Source organism: Heptranchias perlo, chromosome 6, assembly GCF_035084215.1.
Source record: "Heptranchias perlo isolate sHepPer1 chromosome 6, sHepPer1.hap1, whole genome shotgun sequence".
NCBI lineage: Eukaryota > Metazoa > Chordata > Chondrichthyes > Hexanchiformes > Hexanchidae > Heptranchias > Heptranchias perlo.
The window spans coordinates 111,238,070-111,257,834 of record NC_090330.1 but is presented as its reverse complement, the minus strand read 5'-3'; the positions used below and the strand labels follow the sequence as shown (position 1 = coordinate 111,257,834).

At 46.6% G+C, this 19,765-nt stretch overlaps 2 protein-coding genes across 7 annotated transcripts in view; one reads left to right on the top strand and one right to left on the bottom strand.

The window, feature by feature from the left end:
- Positions 1–3,375, top strand: part of ankrd10a (ankyrin repeat domain 10a) — a 68,331-nt gene extending 64,956 nt beyond the window's left edge. For all 6 annotated transcript variants that reach the window (XM_067986646.1, XM_067986651.1, XM_067986648.1 and 3 more), the window contains one exon: positions 2,426–3,375. In XM_067986646.1, the coding sequence (XP_067842747.1) occupies positions 2,426–2,790 (365 nt within the window). In that variant the 3' untranslated portion in view covers positions 2,791–3,375. The remainder of the gene's footprint in view (positions 1–2,425) is intronic.
- Positions 3,376–18,253: 14,878 nt separating this feature from the next.
- Positions 18,254–19,419, bottom strand: LOC137323164 (inhibitor of growth protein 1-like). Its single transcript, XM_067986655.1, has one exon. The coding sequence runs from the start codon at positions 19,324–19,326 to the stop codon at positions 18,778–18,780; it is 549 nt and encodes a 182-aa protein (XP_067842756.1). The 5' UTR covers positions 19,327–19,419; the 3' UTR covers positions 18,254–18,777.
- Positions 19,420–19,765: the final 346 nt, after the last annotated feature.

Below are 19,765 nucleotides of genomic sequence, written 5' to 3'. Positions count from 1 at the left end.
CATGTTGACTATCTCTGATTAATCCTTGCTTCTCCAAGTGGAGACTAATTTTGTCCTTCAGAATTTTTTCCAATAATTTTCCTACCACTGATGTTAGGCTCACTGGCCTGTCGTTCCCGGTTTTTCCCTACTCCCCTTCTTGAATAATGGTACTACATTAGCGGTTCTCCAGTCCTCTGGCACATCCCCTGTGGCCAGAGAGGTTCTGAATATATGTGTCAGAGCCCCCGCAATCTCCTCCTTTGCCTCACACAGTAGCCTGGGATACATTTCGTCCGGGCCTGGGGATTTATCCATTTTTAGGCCTGCTAAAACCGCAATACCTCCTCCCGCTCGATGTTAATATGTTCGAGTATATCACAGTCCCCCTGCCGTATTTCTATGTCTACATCGTCCTTCTCCATAGTGAAAACAGATGCAAAAAATTCATTTAGAACCCCTCCACATCTGCCGGCTCCACACACAGATTGCCATTTTTGTCCCTAATGGGCCCTATTTTTTCCCTAGTCATCCTCTTACCCTTAATATACTTATAAAACATCTTAGGATTTTCCTTTATTTTGCTCGCCAGTGTTATTTCATGGCCCCTCCTTGATCTCCTAATTTCTTTTTTAAGTATCCCCCTGCACTTTTTGTACTCCTCTAGGGCTTCCTCCGTCTTTAGCCTTTTGTATCTGCCAAAAGCCCTCCTTTTTTTCCTAATCCATTCTCGTATATCCCCTGACATCCAAGGTTCCCTGGAGTTCTTGGAACCACCCTTGACCTTTACGGGAACATGTTGCCATTGTATGGTCTCAATCTCCCTTCTGAAAGACTCCCATTGCTCCGATGCGGATTTTCCTACAAGTCGCTGATCCCAGTCCATTTTGGCCAGATCCTGCCTTATCCTATTAAAATCGGCCTTCCCCCAATTTAGAACCTTTATTTCCGGCCCCTCCCTGTCCTTTTCCATGACCACCTTAAATCTCACTGAATTATGGTCACTGTCACCAAAGTGCTCACCTACTAGCACTTCTTCCACTTGGGGGAGAGAGAGAGAGAGCGGGGGGGGGGGGAGAGAGCGGGGGGGGGGAGGAGAGAGCGGGGGGGCGGGGGGGGGGGGGAGAGAGTGGGGGGGGGGGGGGAGAGAGAGGGGGGGGGGGGGGGGAGAGAGAGAGCGGGGGGGGGGGGGGGGGGGGGGGGAGATCGCGGAGCTTTCCTTACACTGTAAGAACATCTAACTCCTCAGCTGGTTGTAAATGCCATCATTGGCAGCAACTAGTCTGCCTTGAACACCCTTCTCCCCCCCCCCCCCGCCCCACTCCCCGCCCCACCCCACTCCCCCCCCCGCCCACTCCCCCCCCGCCCCCGCCCCACTCCCCCCCCCCGCCCACTCCCCGCCCCACCCCACTCCCCCCCCCGCCCCCCCACTCCCCCCCCCCCGCCCCACTCCCCCCTTCTCCCCCTCTCCCCTTCTCCCTTCTCCCCCTCTCCCCCTCTCCCTTCTCCCCCTCTCCCCTTCTCCCCCTGCCCACTCCCCCCTGCCCTCTCCCCCTGCCCCTCTCCCCCCTGCCCCTCTCCCCCCTGCCCCTCTCCCCCCTGCCCCACTCCACCCCCTTTCCTTTCCCCTCCCTGTTCGAATTTGCTTTTTGTCCCATCAAAGTTAATCACATCTCGATGCGATTGCCAGGCAGGTTAAACTGATTAACAATTAAACTTCAACACGGCCATTCTATCAGGGTCTGGGGGAACCTCACTTCAATATACATCCTGGCATCATGTGAGATGAGTCACATTAAAGGGGAAGGTTCTGGACATTAAAGGGGAGGGGAAGACAAGCAGCGGGCTTTTCGGTTTGTTAAGCGGACGGGACGGTCAGAATCCAACCTGCAGAGGCCGGGCCGGATCACCAGGTCTGCAGGAAACCAGGTTGTATGAGTTTATCATCGAACCGTAATAGTTATTATAATATTGGTGTCTGAGTAATAAACTTGCATTTGGACAATACGCTCGAGCCTGAACCACGAGGAATCATTTAATTAAGATTAGAGGTTTCCTTACACCCCCCCCCAATCCCCTCCCCCCCAATCCCCTCCCCCCCCAATCCCCTCCCCCCCAATCCCCTCCCCCTCCTCCTCCCCCCCAATCCCTCCCCCTCCTCCTCCCCCCCCATCCCCTCCCCCTCCTCCTCCCCCCCCAATCCCCTCCCCCCCAATCCCCTCCCCCCCAAAATCCCCTCCCCCCAATCCCCTCCCCCCCAATCCCCTCCCTCAAATCCCCTCCCCCTCCTCCTCCCCCCCAATCCCCTCCCCCCCCAATCCCCTCCCCCTCCCCCCAATCCCCTCCCCTCCCCCTCCACTCCCCTCAAACAAAGGACAATGATGGATTGTTGGAAATAAGATTTGAACCTCCCAAATCTGAGTGCCGGGTGTTTGTCTCGCCACAGATATGGACGGCGGGAGCTACATGGAGAACGTGTCCAACGGACTGGCCACAAACAGATACGTCAGCAACTCCCCCGCCGTTCAGGTGAACGGAATGGGAGGCTTCGCTGACAGAAGAGCCACAGGATTGGCCGGTGGTTTCTGTGATGACCCTTCCTCGACCTCGAGCGATGGCAGCGGATTCCAAACCAACGGGACCCCTCAGTCGTCCTGGGAAATGTGCGGCTCCCTCCACCAGAACGGGAGCCCCAGCAGCTGGGCGACCGTGAAGCCACAGACGGAGCCCTGGACCGCGACCCGCTCCAGTACGGCCACCGTCACGGATTTGGAGACACGGCGGAAAGCATTCCCGATCTCAACAGTTTAATGGAACATTCCAATTCCGTTAAGGTCGAGCAGTGCTACAACAATGCTGTTTATAGTGCAGTACACCTCTTCCATGGCTCATGAGCAGGGTCGGGTGGGGTACCGGTTTATAGGAGTGCACATCGCTGGTAGGGTGACTTGCTAGTATCTCTGTAGTTGGCCACACTGATTTTTCATTTGCAGGAATAAAATGCTTGAACATTTCCGTTTATATTTTTATATTTAAATTTAAAATGGTAGTGTCTTGTTAACATGGAGCTTTAATTAAAATTCACACATTACAGGGAGCGGCCTTGTTTGTTGAACATAGGAACAGGAGGAGGCCATTCAGCCCCTCGAGCCTGTTCTGCCTGGTGAAGGAGGATTATTACCTGCTCAAGCACAGTTAAATGGACCCAATTAAAGCAGGCAAGCAATTCTTTTAAAAATAGCATTTATAAATATCACTTTTGTTCTAATGGGATAATTAACGTCATCTGAACATTCAGGGTGGAACCTGTATTTTAAGCCCAGGTTCCCCAGAGATTTTTAATTCTTCCTAAGGCAGTGATACAAATTTTTCATTTTAATCAGTGAATAAATTCTCCCCAGGGGATTTAAGATTTGTAAAATAGTTTACAGTGACTTTCAATTGTTGAAAAGCCAGCCTTGTGGTTTTACAAGTTTGGTAATCTGCTAGTTTGGGTCCTGGATCATAAATTTATATCCCACCAGGACAAATTGTGAAATTCAGTTCAGTAAATCTGTTGATTTCTGGGCTGCCACCAGATTAAAAAATCACCACGGAAGCTGCCAGATTGTCATAAAATCCTAACTGGTTCAGTGACGTCCTGCAGGATAGGGAACCTGCAATCTGCCGAATTATCTGGTCTGGGCCTACACGTGAGTCCGGTCCTGCACAATGTGGTCACCTCTTAATCCCCCTCACGGCAACTAGAGATAGAGAATAAATATCTCTCATCTCCCATCTCCCAAAAGTTGGCTTCCTGCAATTTTATCGCACGGTAAATTGTTTAATTATGCATGGATTACGTGATTAAATATATCAGAATAGCATTGAGCGAGACGGTTTATCTTCTGTGTTTCCGTCAGTTACCATTTTAAGTTTCTGTGGATAAAGGTGCAACTGAACAAGGATGTCTTTTTGGTAGAATTGTTCTTGAGAATTTGTTGATATGTGTTGCGGATTAATGTAAAAGGTTGATTCAGTTAAAAGAAACATTTGTATAATTAAGAACTTTTTTTTGATATTCTGCTCGATAGAGAGTTTGTATTACTGCCGTCATTCAAATTTCAGTTATTTCCAGCAGCGAAAGTCCAACCAGCTTTCTGCAAATGTTTATTTGATGCCGTACTGGTTAAATTAACTCAGCCATTTGCTTACGAGAAAGTCAATATTTTGCTTTCTAAAAATCTGAAACAAATTTGTGCATCCACGTCATTAACCATTTCATATTTTAATTGTTAAACTTGCATCTAAAAGGGGGGATGTTTAATTCCATCAATTACAGCCTATAACCAGATGCGTTATCCTTCTAATTCTTACTTTCCCTATTGCATGTTTTATATTTTCTTCTGTGCATCAACAGCTTTACTTGTTTTTGTAAAATGATTGCTAAACAACGGATTAAATAAAGTTTTTCACGATACTGTTTAAAAAAAGATTTGAGTTCCAAAGCAGTGTTTATTTTACGTGCGGTGCAGAATTTATTTAGATTTTCCATGTCTTTTCACTTCACAGTTACGTTAAAACACAAACACTACAGAACAGTGTGATGGGATTAGATCTTTGATGGGTCTCAGAAACTCACCCTTGCGATACAAAAAGTATATATTTTAAAACCTGTGCCTGAAATGTTCCCATCACGTTAAACCTTCACGCTTCATCCAGTCAGAAGTGGATTTATGAAATGGCCAGGCATTGCTTGCTGCTTTTTCTCTCTGCTTCTGATAACCTGGGTGTGATATTTTGAGATTTTTACCGATTTGGAGGGATTTCTATAGAAAGTTCAGAGGGGAAGTGAAAAAATAAAGAGGGGCAAAGAGAGAGTATGAGAATAGACTGGCGGCCAACATAAAAGGGAATCCAAAAGTCTTCTATAGGCATATAAACAGTAAACAGGTAGTAATAGGAGGGGTGGGGCTGATTAGGACCATAAAGGAGACCTATGGATGGAGGCAGAGGGCATGGCCGAGGTACTAAATGAGTACTTTGCATCTGTCTTTACCAAGGAAGAAGATGCTACCAAAGTCACAGTAAAAGAGGAGGTAGTTGAGATACTGGATGGGCTAAAAATTGATAAAGAGGAGGTACTGGAAAGGCTGGCTGTACTTAAAGTTGATAAGTCACCCGGTCCGGATGGGATGCATCCTAGGTTGCTGAGGGAAGTAAGGGTGGAAATTGTGGAGGTACTGGCCATAATTTTCCAAACATCCTTAGATACGGGGGTGGTGCCAGAGGACTGGAGAATTGCAAATGTTACACCCTTGTTCAAAAAAGGGTGTAAGGATAAACCCAGCAACTACAGGCCAGTTAGTTTAACTGGGGAAGCTATTAGAAACAATAATCCGGAAAAAATTAATAGTCACTTGGACAAGTGTGGATTAATTAAGGAAAGCCAGCACAGATTTGTTAAAGGCAAATCATGTTCAACTAATCTGATTGAGTTTTTTTGATAAGATGACAGAGAGGGTCGATGAGGCAATGCAGTTGATGTGGTGTATATGGACTTCCAAAAGGCATTTGATAAAGAGCCACATAATAGGCTTGTCATCAAGATTGAAGCCCATGGAATAAAAGGGGCAGTGGCAGCATGGATACAGAATTGGCTAATTGACAGGAAACAGAGAGTAGTGGTGAACGGTTGTTTTTCGGACTGGAGGGAGGTGAACAGTGGTGTTCCCCAGGGTCGGTGCTGGGACCACTGCTTTTTTTGATATATATTAATGACTTGGACTTGGGTGTACAGGGCACAATTTCCAAATTTGCAGATGACACAAAACATGGAAGTGTAGTGAACAGTGAGGAGGATAGTGATAGACTTCAAGAGGATATAGACAGGCTGGTGGAATGGCGGACACGTGGCAGATGAAATTTAACACAGAAAAGTACGAAGTGATACATTTTGGCAGGAAGAACGAGGAGAGGCAATATAAACTAAATGGTACAGTTCTAAAGGGGGCGCAGGAACAGAGAGACCTGGGGTGTATGTACACAAATTTTTGAAGGTGGCGGGAAAGGTTGAGAAAGTGGTTAAGAAAGCTTACAAGATCCTGGGCTTTATTAATAGAGGCATAGAGTACAAAAGCAAGGAAGTCATGATGAACCTTTATAAAACTCTGGTTCAACCACAACTTTTTTATTATTCGTTCATGGGATGTGGGCGTCGCTGGCGAGGCCGGCATTTATTGCCCATCCCTAATTGCCCTCGAGAAGGTGGTGGTGAGCCGCCTTCTTGAACCGCTGCAGTCCGTGTGGTGAAGGTTCTCCCACAGTGCTGTTAGGAAGGGAGTTCTAGGATTTTGACCCAGTGACGATGAAGGAACGGTGATATATTTCCAAGTCGGGATGGTGTGTGACTTGGAGGGGAACATGTAGGTGGTGGTGTTCCCATGTGCCTGCTGCCCTTGTCCTTCTAGGTGGTAGAGGTCGCGGGTTTGGGAGGTGTTGTCGAAGAAGCCTTGGCGAGTTGCTGCAGTGCATCCTGTGGATGGTACACACTGCAGCCACAGTGCGCCGGTGGTGAAGGGAGTGAATGTTTAGGGTGGTGGATGGGGTGCCAATCAAGCGGGCTGCTTTGTCCTGGATGATGTCGAGCTTCTTGAGTGTTGGAGCTGCACTCATCCAGGCAAGTGGAGAGTATTCCATCACACTCCTGACTTGTGCCTTGTAGATGGTGGAAAGGCTTTGGGAAGTCAGGAGGTGAGTCACTCGCCGCAGAATACCCAGCCTCTGGCCTGCTCTTGTAGCCACAGTATTTATGTGGCTGGTCCAGTTAAGTTTCTGGTCAATGGTGACCCCCAGGATGTTGATGGTGGGGGATTCGCTGATGGTAATGCTGTTGACTGTCAAGGGGAGGTGGTTAGACTCTCTCTTGTTGGAGATGGTCATTGCCTGGCACTTATCTGGCACGAATGTTACTTACCACTTATGAGCCCAAGCCTGGATGTTGTCCAGGTTTTGCTGCATGCGGGCTCGGACTGCTTCATTATCTGAGGGGGTGCGAATGGAACTGAACGCTGTGCAATCATCAGCGAACATCCCCATTTCTGACCTTATGATGGAGGGAAGGTCATTGATGAAGCAGCTGAAGATGTTTGGGCCGAGGACACTGCCCTGAGGAACTCCTGCAGCGATATACCAGACACGAGTCACTCATCATGATGATAGAGCACTGGGGCATTGTGTCCATTTCAAAGTGTTCAAAATCAGGAAGGATTGAGATGAAGTAAATAGAGAGAAACTGTTCCCATTGGCAGAAGGGTCGAGAACCAGAGGTCACAGATTTAAGGTGATTGGCAAAAAAACCAAAGGCGGCATGAGGAAAATCTTTTTTACGCAGTAGTTAGGATCTGGAATGCGCTGCCTGAGAGAGTGGTGGAAGCAGATTCAATCTTGGCTTTCAAAAGGAATTAGATAAATACTTGAAGGGAAAAAATTTGCAAGGCTGCGGGGAAAGAGCAGAGGATGGGACTAACCGGATTGTTCTTCCGAAGAGCTGGCATGGGCTCGATGGGCCGAATGCCTCCTGTGCTGTAACCATTCTGTGTTTCTATGATTTCTGGTTCAGATTGTATTATGTTACTGATACAAATTGGATTCACAAAGGATTAACTCCCCGAGCCCCACGAGCCACTCAGGTTGTTGAAATACCAAACACGAGTGACCCATTCAAAGTTTGTACCCTGGCTCGTCTCCTCCATTTTGAGACAATGAGGAGTCGTCCAGCACGGCCCATAAACCCCACATCAGTTTACAACTTTAATGTGAGGATGGTTTTCGTTCAGTAGGCCCAGCGGTGGGAGGAGGAGGGGGCTGGAGGAGGAGGGGGCTGGACGAGGAGGGGGCTTTGTTAAACAGGTAATAAAATGGGGGACGTTTTTCTTTGCGGTGCGAAGTTTGATTGTAGGTTAAGTGACCCTCTCCTTGACGCAGCTGAAGGAGGCGTCAGACTGGGGAACTTCTAATCAGAGTGAGACCAAATTTGTTTTCTAAGTTAATGCCAATTAGTACATCAGGAAAGACTGAACAGGCTGGGGCTCTTTTCTCTGGAAAAGAGAAGGCTGAGGGGTGACCTGATAGAGGTCTTAAAGATTATGAAAGGGTTCGATAGGGTAGACGTCGAGAAGATGTTTCCACTTGTGGGGGAGACCAGAACTAGGGGCCATAAATATAAGATAGTCACTAATAAATCCAATAGGGAATTCAGGAGAAACTTCTTTACCCAGAGAGTGGTGAGAATGTGGAACTCACTCCCACAAGGAGTGGTTGAGGTGAATAGTGTAGATGCATTTAAGGGGAAGCTGGATAAACACATGAGGGAGAAAGGAGTAGAAGGATATGCTGATAGGATGAGATGAAGTAGGGAGGGAGGAGGCTCGTGTGGAGCATAAACACCGGCATGGACCAGATGGGCCGAATGGCCTGTTTCTGTGCTGTAAATTCGATGTAATTCTATGTAATATTGGGGCTGTTAACTTGAATGATTTTACCCCCTAAGCGATGGGCAGGGAGATGTGTTTTTTGATGCGAAGTGTGACAGGGATGTGATTGGATCTCACTGTGAAAACTGTATTTTCTGTTCATTCATATATTTCCTGTTTAAAAAAAGGTTCTGTTTGTTTACACTTGGCTTCATCTCACCAGACTCTCATGATACAATGTGTGTCTGAGATTATAACATCCATGACACACAAAGGTTCTGATCCCTGTGTTTCCTACATTATTACAGTGACTACACTTCAAAGAGTACTTAATTGGCTGTGAGGTACTTTGGGACATCCTAAGGTCATGAAAGGTGCTATATAAATGCAAGTTCTTTTCTTTGGTTGACGATTTTGTTTTACCAGATATTGGGAAATAAGATGCTCTCCAGTCCATAAGGGACACAAAGTCCACTTACGGGAGTTACAATGATGCTGAACAATATCTGGTGCAGATCCTAAACACCCAGATCTCCCAAACGAAAGGATCCAGGATTATACAAACATCTGCCAACGTACAGAGACTCCCCCCGGGAATTCACTCCAGAATGTTGCCATTTACACCTCTTCTCCGACCTTGAGCGGTGGTTTTACAGGTCAGACCGATTCAGGCACAGCTCCCTCTGGGAGTGACACATCGCAGCTGTGCACCAATCACACATATCCAGGACAGCACCTGCTTTATATTCAATTCTTGAATCTTCTGTTTCTTTTTTCATTTCTAAACTATTAAACTCAATAACCAGATTAAGGTGCTAATTAACCAGATCACTTGCATGTCCAAGTTTCTTAATTTGACAAAAGTTATTCTGTTGCCACATGTCACTCCGTCTAATTACAGTTTCTCAAATATACTGAGGGAAAGGTCTTAGGTCCTTTGTGAATAGTTTAACTGTGTGTGTGAGAGTCTCCGATCTATGCAAAGGATTTTAGCATAAAGGAAATGAGCTTGAAGATCATAGAACAAAAACAAAGTGCATTTTATCAACAGCACAGATCGTGGCTCCTCCCCCATTCTGGCCTCTTGCGCATCCCCGATTTCCATCGCTCCACCATTGGCGGCCGTGCCTTCAGCTGCCTTGACCCTAAGCTCTGGAATTCCCTCCCTAAACCTCTCCGACTCTCTCTCCTCCTTTAAGATGCTCCTTAAAACCTACCTCTTTGACCAAGCTTTTGGTCACCTGTCCTAATATCTCCTTATGTGGCTCGGTGTCAAATTTTTGTTTGATAATCGCTCCTGTGAAGCGCCTTGGGACGTTTTACTACATTAAAGGCGCAATATCAGGTTGAGAAAGCAGTTAAAAAATCATATGGGATCCTGAGCTTTACAAAAGCAAGGAAGTCATGATGAACCTTTATAAAACACTGGTTCGGCCACAACTGGAGAATTGTGTCCAGTTCTGGGCACTGCACTTCAGGAAAGATGTGAAGGCCTTGGAGAGGTTGCAGAGAGATTTTCTAGAATGATTCCAAGGATGAGGGACTTTAGTTACATGGATAGACTGGAGAAGCTGGGGTTGTTCTCCTTGGAACAGAGACGGTTACGAGGAGATTTGATCGAGGTATTCAAAATCATGAAGGGTCTAGACAGAGTAGATAGAGAGAAACTGTTCCCATTGGCAGAAGGGTCAAGAACCAGAGGGCACTGATTTAAGGTGATTGGCAAAAGAACCAAAGGTGACATGAGGAAAATCTTTTTTACACAGCGAGTGGTTAGGATCTGGAATGCACTGCCTGAGGGGGTGGTGGAGGCAGATTCAATCATGGCCTTCAAAAGGGAACTGGAAAAGTACTTGAAAGGAAAAAATTTGCAGGGCTACGGGGAAAGGGGCGGGGGAGTGGGACTAGCTGGATTGCTCATGCATAGAGCCGGCATGGACTCGATGGGCCGAATGGCCTCCATCCCTGCTGAAACCTTTCTATGATTCTATATAAATGCAAGTTGTTGTATCTGGGCATAATGCGGAGGAAACTCCAAGCCCTACATTTCTGTGAGAATCCTGTGATGTTCCACAGTTGCTGTACACAATGTGATGGAATTAAAGGCTAACCAGGAGTTACTCTCATTCTGCTTCAAAATTGACCAGATCCATTTGAGGATTCAGGTCAATTTATTCCAGAACTTTAACCTGTGGAGTTTGGTATCTATCGTAGTTCAACGGCAAAGAATCTTTTAAATTGTTGCTTTAAGCAGCGATGGACATTTTATCAAACTTTTAAACAGTTTGAAGTTCTGTTGGAAGAATCGCAAAATAAATGATTGATTGGCGGCGATCGGTGCCAGAGGGGAAACTGGGCGATATCTGCCCTCTAGAGCCCAGCTCCAGTACTTTCAGTTTCCTGTTTCTCCACATTCTGTGTGTGAGTGAGTGAAGGAGTTGATTTTACCTCCGGCCAATATAATTAATGAACAAGAAAAAGTTAGAAACTGCCATTCAATGACTGTCCGTGTCACTTTAATACAGTAACGCCCAGTTACAGTGTGACGGGGTTTATTTATTCTCGGGATGCGGGCGTCACCGATCAGAAGAATAAGAAATCTGTCCCACTTAGCCAGCGAATAGACAGAGCTGGATCATGGAGAAAACACAGTGACCCGCAATCCCACGCAATGCATCCCATCTCCTGCGAAACCTGACCCAGAAACAGCAATTGTTTGAACAGAGCTTCCGACCAGATATCGTCTCCATCACCAACACCTCCTATTCCCACCTCTCCCGTCTCCGCCCCTGTCTCAGCCTATCTGCTGCTGAAACCCTCATCCATGCTTTTGTTACCTCTGGACTCCACTATTCCAATGCTCTCCTGACCGGCCTCCCATCCTCCACTCTCCATAAGCTTCAGCTCATCCAAAGCTCTGCTGCCCCGTATCCTAACTCACACCAAGTCCCGTTCACCCATCACCCCTGTGCTCGCTGACCTACATTGGCTCCTTATCCAGGAACGCCTCGATTTTAAAGTTCCCTCGCTGGACCCTTCTGCCTCTCCTCCTCCCTCTCCGCCTCTAAGACCTTCCTGAAAACCCTTTTCTGTGACCATCCTGCCTAATATCTCCTTTATTGTCTCTACGTCTATTTCTGTCTGTTTACCCCTGTGTGAAGCACCTTGGGATGTTCCTCTATGTTAAAGGATTTATATAAATGCAAGTTGTTGTTTATAATGCTCAATCATTTAAAAAATATAAATGTTATGGGTTCCCATGGTTTGATCTATAAATGAATTGTCCTGAATGCTGCTAACAGAAGGGGTTTGATCGATGTACGTGTGGAGGGGACGGGAGCAGCCCCATAAATAGGCAACACATCCCTTGGCAAAAAATGGGGGTGAGGGGCAATCAGCCAGAAAGGACCCCGCCCATGAGGAACGCACACGTGTGAATATCGGGAGAGGGTCATGTTGAGGTTCTGCTACAATGACCTCTGACACCCACCATCCAGGGCAGCTCAGACACGAAAGTCAGGCAGTTGGACAAAGTTCTGGAGCCTGGCAGTGCCCCAGGGAACTGTAACATCAATTGTCATTTCATTTTTGTTTAATTAATAAGGCCCTATTGCTCCTTTGCTGCAAGGAGTTGTAGTTGGCTCCTCACCAACAGTGCCCCTTGGCATCAATAGAGTTTCAGCCCTTCTCTATTTGTCAATGATTCAGAACAGTGGAAACGAGAGAAAGTGGCAGGTCCTGATGGTAGAGGGCAGCATTTGATAGGTCACCAGTCCTAAAAACTTAAAAGTCCAAAGTGATAGCTTCCCATCGACTGCATCTTCTCTGCTGGTAAAACATGACAACTTCAACAAACTTCCAAAGACTCCCATTGCACATCATTCCCATAAACTCACTGAACGTGTTTTATATTAACATTGAGCAAGCATCCCTCTGAGTTACACCAGGGTTACATTAAAAATACAAAAGAACATGTGGAAAATGCCAAATATCAGAACAGATTAAAACCTGGGCTGGTCTGGCTCCAGTTTAGATGGAGTGAACTTTAATCTAACTTGTTTCCTGAAATAACTTACATAGCAATCCATCGGTTGTGAAACGCTTTGGGACATCCTGAGGATCTGAAAAGCTCTATAGAAATGCAAGTCTTTCTTTCTGTTTCTAAAGCATGGGCCAGAATCCACTGTGCAATTTCATCTTTGTGCTTTTCAAAACTTCTTTCTGGAGAAGTGGGCGTCGCTGGCGAGGCCGGCATTTATTGCCCGTCCCTGGTCACCCTGAGAAGGTGGTGGTGGGCCTTCTCGTTGAACTGCTGCAGTCCATGTGGTGAAGGTTCTGCCATGATGGTGTTAGGGAGGGAGTTCCAGGACAGTGAAGGAACGGCCGGTATATGTCCAGGTCAGGATGGTGCGTGACTCGGAGAGGAACTTGGAGTTGATGCTGTTTCCATGGTATTGCTGCTCTTGACCTTCTAGGGTAGAGTCGTGGGGAGGGAGGAGCTGCCAAAGGAACGTTGATGAGTTGCTTCATCCTGTAGATTGTACACACTGCAGCCACAGTGTGCTGGTGATGGAGGGAGAGGATATTGAGTCCAGGAGCAGGGGCTGCCGATCGAGCAAACTGCTCCGTAATGGAGGGTGTTGAGCTTTGAGTGTTCTTGCACCAGCCAGGTGAGTGGAGACTGTTCCATCACACTCCAGACTTGAGCCTTGTCGATGGTGGAGAGGCTGTGAGGGGTCAGGAGGTGAGTCACTGGTCGCAGAGTATCCAGCCTCTGACCTGCTCTTGTAGTCATGGCGATGATATGGTTGGTCCAGCTTCTGGTCATTGGTGACCCCCAGGATGTTGATGGTGGGGGTGTGGTGATGGAGGTGTTATTGTAGGTCTGGGGGGCGGTTGGGCTTTTTCTTTCTGGGGATTATTGTCTGACAATTATGTATAGAACCATAGAATGGTTACAGCACAGAAGGAGGCCATTCGGCCCATCGAGCCTTTGCTGGATCTTTATAAGAGCTATCCAGTTAGTCCCATTCCCCCGCTCTTTCCCCATAGCCCTGCAATTTTTTTTCCTTCATGTGTTTATCAAATTCCTTTTTGAAAGCCACGATTGAATCTGCCTCCACTGCCATTTCAGGCAACGCATTCCAGATCATAACTACTCGCTGCGTAAAAAGGTTTTTCCTCATGTCGCCTTTGGTTCTTTTGCCAATTTGTGTCCTCCGGTTCTCGGCCCTTCCGCCAATGGGAACAGTTTCTCTTTATTTACTTTATCTAAACCCTTCATAATTTTGAACACTTCTATCAAATCTCCTCTCAACCTTCTCTGCTCTAAGAAGAACAACCCCAGCTTCTCCAGTCTAGCCACGTAACTGAAGTCCCTCATCCCTGGAACCATTCTAGTAAATCTTTTCTGCACCCTCTCTGAGGCCTTCACATTCTTCCTAAAGTGCAGTGCCCAGAATTGGACACAATACTCCAGTTGTGGCCGAACCAGTGTTTTATAAAGGTTCAACAAAATTTCCTTGCTTTTGTACTCTATGCCTCTATTTATAAAACCCGGGATCCTGCCTGACAAACTCCTACAGCGATGTCCTTGGGCTGTGGTGATTGGCCTCCAACAACCACAACCACCATCAGCCGGGGCGGGCTTTCCCATGACCTCAGATGTGCTCGGGTCGCTTAGTGCCAGGTTCAGTCGAATGCTGCCTTGATTTCTAATCAGGAATTCAGCTCGTGTCCATGTTTGGACCAAGAGTGTGATGAGGTCTGGAGCCAAGAGCTTCTGGTGGAACCCAAACCGAGCATCGGTGAGCAGGTTATCGGTGAGTAGATTATCGGTGAGCAGGTTATCGGTGAGTAGATTATCGGTGAGCAGGTTATCGGTGAGTAGATTATCGGTGAGCAGGTTATCGGTGAGTCGGTTATCGGTGAGTAGATTATCGGTGAGTCGGTTATCGGTGAGCAGGTTATCGGTGAGCAGATTATCGGTGAGTAGATTATCGGTGAGCAGATTATTGGTGAGTAGATTACCGGTGAGCAGATTATCGGTGAGTAGATTACCGGTGAGTCGGTTATCGGTGAGCAGGTTATCGGTGAGCAGATTATCGGTGAGTAGATTATCGGTGAGCAGATTATTGGTGAGTAGATTACCGGTGAGCAGATTATCGGTGAGTAGATTACCGGTGATGTCACTATTGATGAGTCCTTCCTTTACTGATAATGGGGAGTAGACTGATGGGGCGGTAATTGGCCGGATTGGATTTGTCCTGCTTTTTGTGGACAGGACATACCTGGGCAATTTTCCACATTGTCGGGTAGATGCCAGTGTTGTAGCTGTACTGGAACAGCTTGGCTAGAGGCGCAGCTAGTTCTGGAGCACAAGACTTCAGCACTACAGCCGGGATGTTGTTGGAACCTTTAACCTTTGCTGTATCCAGTGCACTCAGCCGTTTCTTCATGTTGCATGGAGTGAATCGATTTGCTGGACGCCGGTATCTATAAAGGTGGAGAGCAGGCCGAGAGGGATCACCCACTCAGCACTTTGACTAAAGACACTCGCACACACTCCACCCTTTTGCGCTCATGCCCTGGGCTCCACCATGATGCTCAGTGCCTCCTCCTACTCCACCATTGGCAACTGGATGTGGTCTGGTTACAAAGCTTTGCTCTGATCTGGTGGTTGTGGGAATACTGTCTGTAACCTGCTGCTAACCGTGTGTTGAAGCTTCACTAGGATTGTGCCTCATTCTAAGGTGCCACTCCTGGCTCACCCTTTTGCTCATCACGTTGAACCAGGGTTGGTGGTGATGGAGGAGGGATGTGCCAGACCATGAGGTTACAGACTACGGTGGTGTACAGGTCTGATGATGGTACACAGCAACTTATAGATGCCCAGTTTTGGGCTGGTAGATCTGTCCCACTGAATACTTTTGTAGTCCCACAGAATATGGTGAAGGATGTCCCTACGGAGCTAAAAGGGTTAAATTATGAGGTCAGGTTGCACAGACTGGGCTTGTATTCCCTCGAGTAGAGAAGATTAAGGGGTGATCTAATTGGGGTGTTTAAGATGATTAAATGATTTGATAGGGGAGATAGAGAGAAACTATTTCCACTGGTGGGGGGGAATCCAGAACAAGGGGGCATAACCTTAAAATTAGAGCTTGGCCGTTCAGGGGTGATGTCAGGAAGCACTTCTTCACACAAAGGGGAGTGGAAATCTGGAACTCTCTCCCCCAAAAAGCTGTTGAGGCTGGGGGTCAATTGAAAATTTCACAACTGAGATTGATCGATTTTTGTTGGGTGAGGGTATTGAGGATTATGGAACCAAGGCGGGTAAATGGAGTTAAGATACAGATCTGCCATGATCTAGTTGAATGGCAGGACAGGCTCGAGGGGCTGAATGGCCTCCTCCTGTTCCTATGACTTCTACTAATGCTATTGTGGACAGATGTGTCTGTGACAGGTAGGTTGGCCAGGATGAGGTCATGTAAGTTAATTTGTTCTGTTGGTTCCCTCACCACCAGGCCTCGTCTGCCAGCCACCGTTCTCCAGGACCCGGCCAGCCCGGTCAGCAGTAGTGCCACCGAGCCACTCTCGGTGATAGACATTGAAGTCCCCGTCCAGAGTACATTCTGTGTCCTTGCTTCCCTCGGTGTCCCTCCAAGTGATGTTCAACGTGATGGAGTACTGATTCATCAGTTAAGGGGTGTAGTCAGTGGTGATGGCAGAAAATTCTCTGGACCTTGTTTTTGCTATGTCAACTTTCACCTGTCATAATAATATTACTTTCTCTTTAGGTGCTGCTACATCCCCCTCAAATCATTCCGAATACTTTCTGAAAAGTTTTAACCACCATTTTTTTCTCAGTAACTGAAATTCCAATGTCCAAAATAATGTTTCAAACAAAATAAGAAAAAATTTTAAGATTACAAATTTTACAATACTAAATATTCACATTGAATTGTTGTTTATTTATTTTAATACCTTCATTGAAGTTTTTAGTTGAAGGCCTCAGCCTCTCCCTAAAGCCTACGCTTGGATTTAATAGGACTGATTTTAACTTTCGGAGGTGATGGAATCAGGTGCGTTGTGTAACTGGCAGTCAATCCGCTGCTGCCTGTTTTTACACTCCTGAAGATGAATTTTACCCCCAGAGATACACGTCCACCAATCAATCTCCAAACTTCAATGTTTACCAAGATCCTTTCAAAAGTATCGAATGAGAGCTTCCACACACTGGATCACCCAACCAGTAACTGTCAAAATCCAGGAACCACATCCCACTTCTGCTTAACCCCCCAAACCATTACCCAACGATATCAAAGTGCAGAGCTGCCCCCCCCCGGGGCAGTTAAACGCCTTTCCCCTTCCCCAGCTCTGCTAAATACTGGGTATCTATTAAAAATGAAAGCAAAGGCAGCACACGGTAAATTTAAAAGTTTCAAGCAAACTTAGCTGTGAGGAGAAATCACTGTGAAAAGGTTCAACAATCGGGGAGAAATAAGTCACAAATTTGGCTCACAGAGGTTAAATAATGTAAATACAGCACAAGAAATTTACACGGGCAAATCCCGTTATAAACGTGGACACATGCAACATGGTTTCTGGAAAAGATCAATCCTGGTTGCGGTCGATGGTGAAATCGGCTCTGTAGACAGTGTGTATTTGGACTTTGGTAAGACGCCTAATACCAAGTTACTGTATGAGATGGAACCCTCTGGCATTGGAGGGAGATCCAGGGTCGGATCAGGATCTGGTTGGGTTTTATTGTCATTAATGGGAACAGCTCCACATAGAGACTGGTCACAAGCGGAGTCTCGGAGGGATTGGTATTAGGATCATGATTTCAATCAATTATCTGCTGTTGGGGACAGAGTCCACTGGTTCACGGACGATATGGAGATCTGTGCCAGTGTCAGAACACGAGGGAAAAAAATTACAATGTGATCCAGATGCGGTGGGGGATCGGCCCAGGTCTGGCAGCTGACATTTAACATTGATAAATGTCATGTGATACGTGTGAGAGAGGGTAATGCTGAGCATGCTGGGTTCTGAATTAAAGTCCGTTGAGAGGGAGAGACCCCTGGGTGTTAGAGCCTCTCACAGCAGCACTTAGAGGAGTAACAAATACTTAATTATAATTTAAAATTGACACATGAAAATACTTGATTTATAATTAAATAGTGGGAAGCAGTGGGGCCGGTGGGAGTTTCGCTGCAATACAGGCTGAGAGATGCAATACAGCGCTACCACTGGCAGGAGAGTGTAATTACAGCGTGACAAGTTTACATAGAAAGTTTCCATTATGTGAGGACGGGGGCATTTTTACAAAAGTGTGACAAAAACCCAACAGGAAGTAAAATTTTGAAAATATGAAGTGTAAACAGACATAAGGTTTTTATTATATAGATATTTCTGTGCTGTAATATGCCAGATATACAGTCACACACACACTTATATAAAATCACTTTCCAAATCTCCTCTCCTTGGGGTCAATCCCTGCTGAACAGGCAGACTCAGAGAGTCCAAACATCGCCTCCGATCCCTCAGAGGAGGGACTTTGCAAGCTTCAGCCGAGGGTAAAGGGCGGGTGGGCTGTGGGAGAGCGAGAGAGGGGGCGAGCGAGAGAGGAGAGAGAGAGGGGAGAAATGAAACATTGGCGTGGGGAATACTGTAGGTGCAGGTTCGCTAATTCCCAAACTACTGCCGGGGAAAGTGTGGGAGACGGGGAGAGCATTGCCGAGGAAACTTTAATCTGGCCAGTGCCCCTCAACCACTGTCATAGGAACAAGGCAGCAAATCACAAACATAACTGCCAGGCATTTAATTTGTTGGTTTTTTTATATATATCACAGCTGTACAGTTTTTCTGTTAAACAAATAACAATAAAATTATTTCTTACAATATGGTTAAACCCTATGCCGATGAATCATACACTATACATGAAAAGCTTGCACCTGTACATTTATACAATGTCTTAGAAACTAAAAAAACATCGCTATTTCTGATAAATATTTTAATAAAACCATTTCCTCCTTTTTATTTGTCCTTATGGAGATGAGGTGTTGTTAAAAAAAAAAGAAAGTGAACACTGAAGTTTTTATAATTTTCCCAAGAAAGTGTTTTTTTTACAAAACGAAAAAAGTCCATGCACTGGACACGAGACTTAAAAACCGGGAATCTTTTATTCCCACTCGTTACTTGCAAAAAAAAAATAATAACTGGTCTCCAGAAGGAATGGCTTGTTTAAAATACACTCCAACCATCCTTTCACCTAAAGAGGCGAATGTTTCGATAATAAATATACATTAATTTGTGTTGCTGTACAGATAGCGGGAGGCTGGAACTACCTGGTGTAGCTCCTTTCCTTTTTGGATTTCTCCAGAGCTTTGTCCATGGTCTTCTCATTCTCGCCCCTGCATTTGGGACAGTACCATTTGCCCTTAGGCTTGTGGTTGAGACTCACGCAGGAGAAGTGGAACCACTCGATGGGACACTCGTCGTTGTCACAGCCAATCATCTCCCCATAAGAGACCTGATTGCAGAGGCAGTAAGTGGGCTCATTGGGGTCAATGGGCAGGTCTGGGGGAGACGCTTCCCTCTCCGCCTTGGCTTTACATCTCTTCTTCTTCTTGGAGGTTTTGGCTTTCTTCTCCTTTGGCGTTCCCGCGCCGGCCTCCTCCTGCTCGTGGTTGCTGGACGCGTTCTCCCGGTTCTCGTTGTTCCGCTGCCTCCGAGACCTCTTGGCGCTGGGCTTCTCCACCAGCGCTGTGCCCTCGCTCCTCGACTTCTCCAGCGAGGGCTTGTTGTTGGCATCGTAAGTCTCGGTGCAATTTTCGAAAAGCTCGACGTGGCTTTCCACCTGCCGGCTCCTGTTCTCCACCAGCTCCACCATCTGGTTCACGATCTGGATCTTCTCGTCGCCCAACTCCTGGCTCCGGATCAGCGCCCGTTGGATGTAGTGAAGGATCCGCCTGCGCTGCACCACATCCGTCTCCCTCTTCTGCTTCTCGTAATATTCGTCCAGCTCCTTCAGGATGTCTGGAGAAAGAAAGAAGAACTTGCATTTGTATAACACCTTTCATGACCCAAAATGCTTTACAGCCAATGAAGTACTTTTGAAGTGTAGTCACTGTTGTAATGTAGGAAACGCGGCAGCCAATTTGCGCACAGCAAGATCCCACAAACAGCAATGTGATAATAGCCAGATAATCTGTTTTAGTGATGTTGGTTAATGGATAAATAATAGCCAGGACACTGGGGAGAACTCCCCTGCTCTTCTTCAAATAGTGGCCATGGGATCTTTTACATCCATCTGAGAGGGCAGATGGGGG